Raw genomic sequence first — 11,278 nt, 5'->3', positions numbered from 1 at the left:
AAACTTAAACCTTAAACATAAAACCCTACACCCTAATCCTTATACCCTAAACTATAAACCATAAACCCTAAAACATAAACTCTAAACCCTAAACCCTAAACCGAAAGCCCTGAACACTAAATGCTAAAGCCTAAACCCTAATCCATAAACCTAAACTCTAAACACTAAACCCTAAATACTAAACCCTAAAGCCTAAACTATAAATCGATAACCCTAAACAGTAAACACTAAGTGCTAAACCCTACACCCTAACTTTAAACCCTAAACCCTAAACCATAAACCCTAAAGCTAAACCCTACACGTAAACGATAAACCCTAAATCCTAAACTCTAAACCTTAAACCCTCAACCTTAAATCCTAAACCCTAAACCCTAAACCCTAACCCAAAACCTAAATCCTAAACCCAAAACCCAAAACCCTAGACCCTAAACCAAATACCCTAAACCGTAATCCCTAAACCCTAAACCCTAAACCATAAACTCTAAGCCCTAAACCCTAAAACCCTAAACCCTAAACCCTAACCCTAAACCATTAACCCAAACCCAAAACCCAAAACCCTAGACCCTAAACCAAATACCCTAAACCGTAATCCCTAAACCCTAAACCCTAAACCATAAACTCTAAGCCCTAAACCCTAAAACCCTAAACCCTAAACCCTAACCCTAAACCATTAACCCTTAATCTAAAACCCCAAACACTAAACCCTAAGCCCTAAACTTGGAACCCTAAACCTTACACTACAAGAAAAATAGCTACTAGCGAAGGGAAATATGGTCCCTAAAATTCTATTTCTGGTCCCTAAAACGTATTAGAGTCCAGAAAATTCTGGTCTCCACTCGTCCCTATAGCCTCCGTCGCTAAAGGTGAATAGCGACGAGCGTTTTTTACTGGTCCTTGAAAACCTTCAGGGGCGTGGGAATTTCTTGTCTCTAAATGTCTTTTAGTGCCAAAACTTCTGGATGGTAAGATATTATTTCTTGTCGTTATTAATCATTAGGGACTAACTTCAGGTCGGTAAAGTTTGTTATGTACAACCTAATATAGTTGCTGAATGTGATTTGTAGTACTATAAATTATGGTCCTAAACTATAACATTCTCAAACTTGTACAACAGAAATAAATATTGTAACATAGAAAACAAACACATATAATCAGATTATTTATTAAAATCGCAATACCAAAATTATATAACAATAACATAAGTCATTGTATTTTTTACACAATTATTCACCTAATACAAGAAAAATAACTAAGAAACTTGTCAACTTGTATCCAAGTCTTCTTTTTCTACAACTTGACTTGTTAGCAATACCTGCACAGGATATGAGATATATCATTAGTTCATATGGAATAATTTAAGATTTTACCTATCACATTCTATTGAGTGCAACTCATACCCTTCAAAATAAAACACAAAAATAGAAAAAGTTGTGAGAAAATATGCAAACAACAAAAAGTTAGAAAATCCAACAAATGACTTGAAGTTATCTTCTGGCAAAACAAATTCATCTTTATTAATGAAAAAATAAATAGAGAATGTATGGTCAGGTTGTTGCTATTCGATTTTTCAGGGTAATTGTAATTCAAATATCAAACAACATAACAAGATAAGTCCTTTTCAGTGCATTTTAATTAGATGCACTGCTACCTTCATTTACTTACATTGACAAACTCACAAAAACATCAGTCACATTATTTCATGTAAAGTCATATAAGATGGAATACAAAATATGTTTTAAGCTCAAAACTTAGAGCTCGAACATGAATTTATGTGAACTTATGATAAATTCCTTTTGAAATCACCTACAATAAGAATTTAATAAGAATAACAGTTTGAGGACAAGTCTGCAACAATATCCAAATAAATGAGTGTCTAAGTGCCACTTTCGAAACTTTAGAAGCTACTACAATATCTATCTGGTGACCAATCCAATGATTCCATACTCTAAGCATATCCTAATAATTTTTGTAACATGCTATAACCTTCAGCATTCAGCTAAAAGGGAAACCTTGAACATCCCCACTCCAAAGTATTTTAAGCCATGCAATTATGATATAGATGCATAAAGGTCTGCTTTTCAAACAACCGAATACTATAAATGATATCACTAAACTTCACTCGTTCAAGAAAAATAAAAGGCAATGTGAGTAACTAAACACTGAGTTAAACTCAAAATAAGAACAAATTGGTACTACATTGATATTTCTTCAGTGTCGTGATCATTTTTCTGCAAACGTGACCAACTTCAGCGTTAAACACAATAAGCCCTTGGTTCTCATCACCACAATAGAATAAAAAACATCAATACTCAACTTTGCACCAAACTTCTTGTTGTAAATACTATTTTTGTGTTCAAGCTCACATTTTAATTCATTTAGCTGACTTAAACCAAAAAAATAAATTGAAGTTAAGGATAAGTTACTTACTTGGTATCTTCAACAATTAGAATAGTCATTCTCCTGAAATAGATGATGTTTGAGGGTGAAAACTAGTGTGTTGAACTCAAATTAATTTATTTAACTGGTTAAGCTATTTTATCTCTTCCTACACATGCACATTCTTAAAACAAAATAACATCAACATTTCTTGTTGAGGCCAAGGACCTTTAACAACAAATAAAGAAGGAACTTTTAGCCACGACAAATAGAAAATAGGTAGTAAGGATAGTAACACATGACACCATGCATTATAGGGACGAACAATTACCTTCACTGCGTGATACTATACATAGAAACCAAGAAGTCGAGAGAAATTTTGAGAGCAAAAGCATGAAGAACAACAATTTTATAGCATTCACAATGAGGGAGAAGAAGGTGAAAACATTTTGCAATGATTAATATTAAAAGCGAATAAATATATAAACATGCTTGTGATCAAGAATTTAAGCAGGGAAACAATCTATCTCTTCTTTTTAGTTTCAAACAGTAGCAACAAAGAGGAAGCATTTAAAATGTATCTAAAAGTTTTGACGCGCTAAATAGAAAGCAACATTTTTGGATATCAAAATTCAGTGCTTAGTAACTTTGGAGTTGTGCTAAGATTATTAATATTCACTTGTAGCAAATAGCAACATTTCAATGGTTTGTTCATACAAATTGATCTCAGTCATATTTCTAGAATGGAAACACTGATAACTTTCTTTTTTACTTTCAAGTTATTTCTGTGTAATCAATTTACTAACTTACGATCCACAAAAAGTGTCAAGTATAGATATCGGATACATCGATTTCTTTAAAATAATGTTGTGCTAACAGTGCTTCCAAATTAAATTCATAATTTATGTATCAGTCATTAACTAAATTAGCCCAAATTTTTGCTATAGTCAAGTACTATCTCAATAACAAAGTGTCAAATATGATAATCTCTATTTTAGACTACAACTCCACTTCTACTAATCAATAAAGTTATTCGTACTAATACAATAGAATAATAAGTTGAGATCACACCTAAACTCTATAAAGAAATTTTACTTTTATTATAAGATAATATATTATACATTCACTATCTCCTATCAAGAACAAGCTCAAAAGCAATGAATCTCACCACACAGAAACATGGAATCTTGTTTTTTTATTCAGCATATGTAAAATTCAAGGGACGAGCTTGTTAATGCACTGAGAAGAGCAATTTAACACCACTGAAAATAAGTCTTGAAACAATAGAGTCTAGAATATAATGCTTAAAAACTAAAGGCAATGTAAATCTTTCTTGGACAGAGCAGTTCTCGACAGAATGAACAAAAAATATTTACAACAAAGAGTTACCATTGAGTTTGTCACTCCAACTAGAATGGTACTCAATAAACAGATCACGGTCTTCCAACAGAAAATCTCTTTGAAATACTATAACAAGATCAATTCACACAATTTTCTTTCTCATCTGATTATTTTTAAAATCAGGTTACACTTACCAAATATAAGAAGTTGCTTGCAGATTAAAAAAAACCTTATAAGTCCAGAGTTAACGCTAAAGGTTGAAATTTTTACCAATCATCTCATAAGAAATCATAACGACAACACCAAGGAAATCTTATCGGACTTTCAAGAAATTCCCCAACATGCTTATCGAAAACCTAACAGAGAAATTCCTAAAATACACTCCAAAAGGTCTTTTCCTTAACCTCCAAGATCCAGCTTTAAACCCAGCACTATAACTTGTATCCCTTATATAACAACAATTAGTATCCTAAATACTCTCAATCACGAAATTCTATATCAGAGAAATAGAAATGACAGAAGGAAAATAATTTTGATTTCAACTGAAAAAGAAGAATACGGAGACAAATTAGATGTACGAGAAACAAAACCGTACTCTTGATGTAGAATAGCAGTGGTAGACAAGAAGGTTTTGCTCCCACCTTCTGAGAGACGAGCAATTTGTGAGTTTTAGGAATTCTAGGGCTTTCAGAGAGAAATTATTTAAGAGCCTCCTTTAGTGTATTTCAGCTTTAGAGACGGGATATTTGCTTTTTCATAGACCCATTTGGGGATTAAGAAATAAAATAATGAAATAGGGATGAGAAAAAAAATTCATCCCTATATGTAAAGTTTTAGGGACCGTATTTGCAATCCGTCGCTAAATCGTGGTCCTTAATAAGCCTTTTTCTTGTAGTGTTAAACACTAAACCATATAACCTAGACCCTAAATTTAGAACCTGAAGACCTAAACCCTTGACCCTAAAGCTTAAAATCTAAACTCTAAACCCAAAACCCTAAAATCGTTAACCATAAACCCTAAACCCTAAACCCCAAATCCTAAGCACTTAACTCTAAACCTTAAATACTAAACTCTAAACTTTGCACCACAATTCCTAAACCCTAAACCCGAAAATCAAAACCCGAAACTCTAAACCTTAAACCCTAACCCCTAAAACCAAAACCCTAAAAACATAACCACAAACCCTAAACTCTAAACCTTAAACCCTAACCCCTACAACCAAAACCCTAAAAACATAACCACAAACCCTAGACTCTAAACCCTAAACCCTAAACTTGAAACACTAAACCCTAAATCCTAAACTCTAAACCATAAACCCTAAACCCTAAACCATAACTCTAAATGCTAAACCCTAAACCCAAATCCCTAAGCCTAAACCCTAATTCCTAAATTCTAAACCCTAAAACCTAACTCTAAACCCTAAACCCTAAACCCTAGACCATAAACCCTAAATCCTTAAAATTAAATCATAAACACTAAACACTAAATCCTAAACCCTAAACCCTAAACTCTAAACATTAAACTTGGAACCCTAAACCATAAACCATAAACCCTAAACCGTTAATCCTAAACACTAAACCTAAACCCTAAACCCTAAATAGAAACTATAACACTTAACCCTAAACCTAAAACCCTAATCCTTAAGCTATAACGCTAACCATAAACCCTAAGCCCTAAACCCAAAACCCTAGACCATAAACCCTAAACCTTAAACTTTAAACCATAACCTCAAAACCCTAAACCCTAGTCCTAAACCCTAAACCCTAAATCTAATCCGAAAACCCTAAATCCTAAACTCTAAACAGAAAACCCTAAACCCTTAACCCTAACCCTAAACCAAAATATTAAATAAAAAGCCTAAACCCTAGACCCTACACCCTAAGACCTAAATACTAAACTTTAAACCCCAAACCCTAAATCCTAAATCCTAAACTTTAAACCCTAAACCCTAACTCTAAACCTTAAATCCTAAATCCTAAGCTTCCTCATTTCAAGAATTTTTTCTCTCTCTAAATTTTTTCTCTCTCTTGATTCTCTCAAGAATTTAGCTTTCTCGGCTAATTTTTGAAACGTTTCAGCATCAATAGGTTGGAAAATGAGCTGCCAGCAGATAGATTTAGACCACCAGATCCATCTACTATGATGCCCAGGAAAAATATAATTCCATGGCTACAAAAATCGTCTTTAGATTCATCCTACAACTCCTCGTAGATGAGAGAAGAAGCGATCCACACTGCAATGGCTGAAAGGGAGGTGGACGGGACTCGTACACATCGTTCTATAGAAGAATCGAGTCTAAATCAAGGAACAAGGACAGGTGACAAAGAAACCTCATCCCAAGATCTTCATCATAATCCAAAATCATATGATTTCACCATCCCAGATGCGAGAAATCAACAGGCGACGGTGGCGAGTAGCTTTGGTGAATCGCCCCAATTGCGCCATCAAAATCACAGCAGTGAGGAGGTGATTCGAATGGAGTCTAATACTGGGGAATACAATATTGGTCGTGGAGGACATGCCACTAAAACTTCAAGTACTTTCCTTGGAGGAATAACCGGCAAAGAAAATTTTGGTTACTCGACCAGAATTTCGGTGACGAATTTCATAAATTTGCAACAAGGTAAGGATACGCAGGTGTTTGCTCCCAAAAAAATCAACATAGGGAAGGTAAGAAACATGTTCAAGAATTGGGACAATCTAGCACTTCTCATATGGATGATCAAATTACCACAAAACAGGGCCATGACACAGGTATGGCTCCAATTGATACTTCTCGTACAAATGTGATTCATGCAAATAAATCTCATTTGAATTCTGGTACTGAGTATCGTAGAAATGAGAATGATCAATTGACTTGGATTGCTAAAGAACATGGGAAATCCAATGATCCTACTAAACAGAATTCTGGTAATACGGTTAACGCCAATATTAGAGTTGATCAACAGCAGGCTTATCAGTCAAATTTTCCTAGAATCTCTAGTAATTTTGATAGACAAGCTCTTAAACCTAATAACAATACTACTAGGAATGATTGAATTCAAGGTAATCCTTCCAATCTTCCTAAAACTGATACAGCCACTGCTCCTACTCCTTATACGGTTGTACAGACTTCTGATGATCGTCTTAGACATAATTAAGCCAAAAGTGATGTTCACATCAATTTAACTACTCCTGAAATTACCACTAAGCAATGTCGGCCTGCTGTTCTGTATGTGAAGGAAGAAGTCATTCGAGACTTAGCTGCAACTTGTAAATACACTCTCATTGGGAAATTCAGTAATACCATGCCAAAAGTCGAGCTTATTAGGAATAACATTATTTTACAAACTCAATTATCTGGTGGAGTTAAAATTGTACACTTTAATTCTCGACACGTTTATATTGATCTTGATAATGAGCATGATTATAATATGGTTTGGACTAAGCAAAGGATGAGTATAGCTGGGCAGGTGATGAGAATTCAAGTTTGGACTCCTAATTTTAAACCTGCTTAAGAAACCCCTATAGTCCCTATCTGGATTTCACTACCTGAATTACCTTGGCATTGCTATAATAAGGAGTATGTTTTTGTATTGCTTTCTCCTATTGGCAAGGTTTTATACTTAGATTCTGCATCTATTAAAAAGACGAGGGGAAGTCAAGCTAGGGTGAAGGTGCAAGTTGATCTTACTCAAAAGAGACCTCATTATATTTGGATGGGTTATATAGGAGAGAATATCAATGATGGTAGATGGCAAAAAATAGAATATGATAATATTCCTGATTATTGTTTCTATTGTGAGCATCAAGGGAATTTGGAAGGTGATTGTACTATAAGACAAATGGATGAGGATAAAAAGAAAAGGGAATTGGAAAAAGGTGAACAACAAGCATAATAAAGATAGGGATAATAATCCTCAACAAACAAAGGGACACAAAGATATTGATCTTAAGGAGGATAATAATCAGCAATATCAACAGCAAAGAGAGCAGGAACACATGTATTATCACGAAGAAGATCAGTGGCAAACACAAAGGAGGAGGAACAACAATCCACCACATGCACCTAGAGACAATACCAGACAAGCAGAACAGTCTACCAAACAGGCACGTATACTTACTATTCCTACTCAAAACACTTATATTAATCTTGATGTGCAGGAGTCATCACCTAGTTTAGAGGTTCTCGACAAACACAAAGGTAACAAAAAAGATAGCCGACCTCAAACAACAGTTATAACACAGTAGGGTTAAGAGGAGTATAAAAAAACCAGCAAATGTTGGTAAGGACACCTCTAATAAGCAACTACAGGTGAATATAATTTCTAAACAAGCTACAGAAATCAGTAGATGAGAGGCAATATCTACAGGGCAAGGTGTTACAGGTATTGACTCAATGCTCCTATTCCCTAATCCCATTGATAATGTTGGTAATACTATTGTTGATGTAGCTGTTGGAGGTTTGGATGGGAAGGGACATGAGACACATACTAACCTGTATGAAGGGGTGTCCAAGGGGGGGGGGGGGAATTGACTCATGTTAGACATGAGGAAATGGATATTGACCATAGTAGAGACTCTAGTGCCCCTACTACCCCTATCACTAATCAACAGAAAACTGTAACTCCACAGGTTACAGATACAGGGCAATCACAGGGCAGATTTAATAACAAATCTAGTGACAGATTGAGGAAAAAGAAAAGAGAGGCTATAAAAAAGAGATTGCAACAGAGTACTAGTAAAGATTCAGATGGTATAGATACTGGTAAGCAGCCTCAGGATCATGATGTTGTACAGATTAATAAGGGTAATAGGGTTAAGGTGCTTCCTGATGATTATGGGGCACTTAATTCTGAGGATGAGATAGATCCTGATAATCAATCTATGGATGAGTCTGATGAGGATGCAGAAGACACCATGAAGCATACAAGTCAAGTTCTTGGTTCTTCTTTCCAGGATAAATCAACTGATGTTCAAAGAATAACAGAACAACAGGGTTTATCCCCAAGGGGAAGGAAACAAACTAGACACAACCCTCATCAACCTATTACCAGCATGTCTGATACCTCTAGCAGACCCATGACTAGGTCCAAATCAAAAGGTTATTAATGATTACAACCATTTGTTGGAATGCTAGGAGTATCAATACTAAAGGATCTTTGGAAAGGCTTCAAACACTCAAAAAAAATCATCGTTTATCTATTATTGCTATGCTGGAACCATTTACAGATAATTCTCATATTGATAAGGTAAGAGGTCAATTACAGATGGATTATGCAGTCAGTATTCCTAATGGGAAAATTTGGTTGTTTTGGTCTAATGAAGTAACTGGTCATATTCTGGAAAAACATGCTCAGCACATCACTATCACTTTCAAGCACATAGATATTCCTGAGCAATTTATGATGTCCTTAATCTATGCTAAATGTAAGGATTTTATGAGGAGACCTTTGTGGGGCAGGCCAATCTTTTATGCTAATATGGATTTACCTTGGTGTACAATTGGTGATTTCAATGTTATCACCTCTATAGAGGAGAAGCTTGGGGGAATACCTTATAATATGAATAGGAGCTTTGAATTTATTGGAATGATAGAGGCATGTGGATTGACTTATTTAGGATACACAGGGCTTCCATTTACTTGGTGCAATCAAAGGGATGCATAAGCTAGAGTTTGGAAGAGATTAGATAGGTCTATGGTTAATGATAAATGGTTAGATGTTATGCCTCAAACTACTATTGAGAATTTATCTTCTGTTGGTTCTGATGACAGTCCTATGTTGATGGAAATGACTAGAGTTAATGAGAGCCATATTAAATATTTCAAGTTCTTACATTTTTGGGTCTACAATGCCACTTTTCTTAAAACAGTACATCAGTGTTGGGAAAAGGGAGTTACTGGCAACCCAATGTGGAGATTACATCAAAAAATGAAGAGAGTAATAGCCACTCTTAGTACCTGGTCTAAACGTGAGTATGGAGATATCTTTACCAAGGTCAAGGAGTTCGAAGAAAATATAAGGAATTCTGAAGCAGAACTTATGACTAATAACAATGAAGCTATTAGACAGAATCTTCACCAGAAGAATGCAACTTACATTAAGTATTTGAAAATGGAAGAATTTGTTCTTAAACAAAAGACTCAACTACAATGGTTTAAGGATGGGGATGCTAATACCAAATACTTTCATGCTTTGATGAGAGGTAGAAGAAGGAGGCTATTTTTACATAAAATTTGTACTGAAAATGAGGTGTGGATACAGGGTGAGGAACAAATTGCTCAAGTAGCCTGTGATTATTGTCAACAAATGTTTACTGGTCATACTGAGAGAATAGATGAAAGAGTTCTACAACTCCTTCCTACAGCAGTCACTCTTGAACATAATGAGATCCTGCAAGCATTACCTATTATAGAGGAACTCAGACAAGTTGTGTTTGCTATGAACCCAAACTCAGCTGCAGGACCAGATGGTATAGGGGGTAAATTTTATCAAGCTTGTTGCAGTATCATTAAAGAAGATTTGATGGCAGCTGTACAATCTTTCTTTTGAGGTAACATTTTGGCTAAGTTCATGTCTCATGCATGTTTGGTTTTGCTTCCGAAAACTGAACAGCCTACAAGATTCAATGACCTTAGACCTATCAACCTTAGTAACTTTACCAATCAGATAATTTCTAAAATATTGAGAATGAGATTGGCTACTATTTTACCTTTATTGTTGTCAGACAATCAGTCTGGGTCTGTAAGAGGTAGAAACATAACAGAAAGAATCATGCTTGCACAAGAAATTACTCAGGGTATTAAAAAACCCAATACTGGAAAGAATGTTTTTATCAAACTTGATATGACCAAGGCATATGATAGGGTGTCTTGGTCATGCACATGTTTGGTCTTAAGGAAATTTGGTTTTGGGGAGATTTTTATTGACTTAGTTTGGAGAATTATCAGTAACATTTGGTATTCTATTATCATTAATGGTCACATACATGGTTTCTTTCATTCCACTAGAGGACTGAAGCAAGGAGACCCTTTATCCCCTGCCCTATTTATATTAGGAGCAGAGGTACTGACCAGGTTGCTTAATTCTTTACATCATAATCCAAGTTATACAGGCTTCTTTATGGAACCTAAAGAACCCCAGATCAACCATTTGAGTTTTGTAGATGATGTTATTATTTTTGCTTCTACTAACAGACATTCCCTGAAGCTCATTATGGACAATATAGGGGAATATGAACATACTTCTGGCCAGTTAATTAACAAAGAAAAGAGTCATTTTATGGTTCCAGACAATACAGCACAGGACATCATTCAGACCACTCAAGAAGTTACTACTTTTTCCCAAAAAAGTAGTCCTATTACTTATCTAGGATGTCCTCTGTACATTGGTCGACAAAGGATCATTTACTATTCATATTTAGTTGAGAAGGTTTCTAAAAAAGTGTGTCAATGGCAAGCAAGGGTACTTAGCTTTGGGGGCAGAATTACTTTGATCAAACATGCCTTGCAATCTATACCTATACATACTATGGCTGCCATTTCTCCGCCTAGCACTACTATCAAATATATTGAGGCCA

At 35.1% G+C, this 11,278-nt stretch overlaps 1 protein-coding gene and 1 long non-coding RNA gene across 2 annotated transcripts; one reads left to right on the top strand and one right to left on the bottom strand.

The window, feature by feature from the left end:
* Positions 1–1,165: 1,165 nt before the first annotated feature.
* On the bottom strand, positions 1,166–4,467 carry LOC102603502 (uncharacterized). The gene is made up of 3 exons (XR_368904.2): positions 4,313–4,467; positions 2,428–2,460; positions 1,166–1,312 (listed from the first exon to the last, which is right to left on the bottom strand). It is a non-coding gene; the product is annotated as an uncharacterized lncRNA (long non-coding RNA).
* A 4,929-nt stretch (positions 4,468–9,396) lies between these two features.
* LOC107058840 (uncharacterized) lies at positions 9,397–10,251 on the top strand. Its single transcript, XM_015305018.1, has one exon. The coding sequence runs from the start codon at positions 9,397–9,399 to the stop codon at positions 10,249–10,251; it is 855 nt and encodes a 284-aa protein (XP_015160504.1).
* Positions 10,252–11,278: the final 1,027 nt, after the last annotated feature.

The sequence above is a fragment of the Solanum tuberosum genome, unplaced genomic scaffold (assembly GCF_000226075.1).
Source record: "Solanum tuberosum cultivar DM 1-3 516 R44 unplaced genomic scaffold, SolTub_3.0 scf00670, whole genome shotgun sequence".
Taxonomy (NCBI): Eukaryota; Viridiplantae; Streptophyta; class Magnoliopsida; order Solanales; family Solanaceae; genus Solanum; species Solanum tuberosum.
The sequence above is the reverse complement of the archived record's forward strand: the minus strand, read 5'-3'. Positions and strand labels throughout refer to the sequence as shown.

What these genes read in the sequence shown, in the direction of transcription:
- LOC107058840 (XM_015305018.1), top strand. Translation starts at nt 9,397, where the DNA reads ATGGTTAATGATAAATGGTTAGATGTTATGCCTCAAACTACTATTGAG.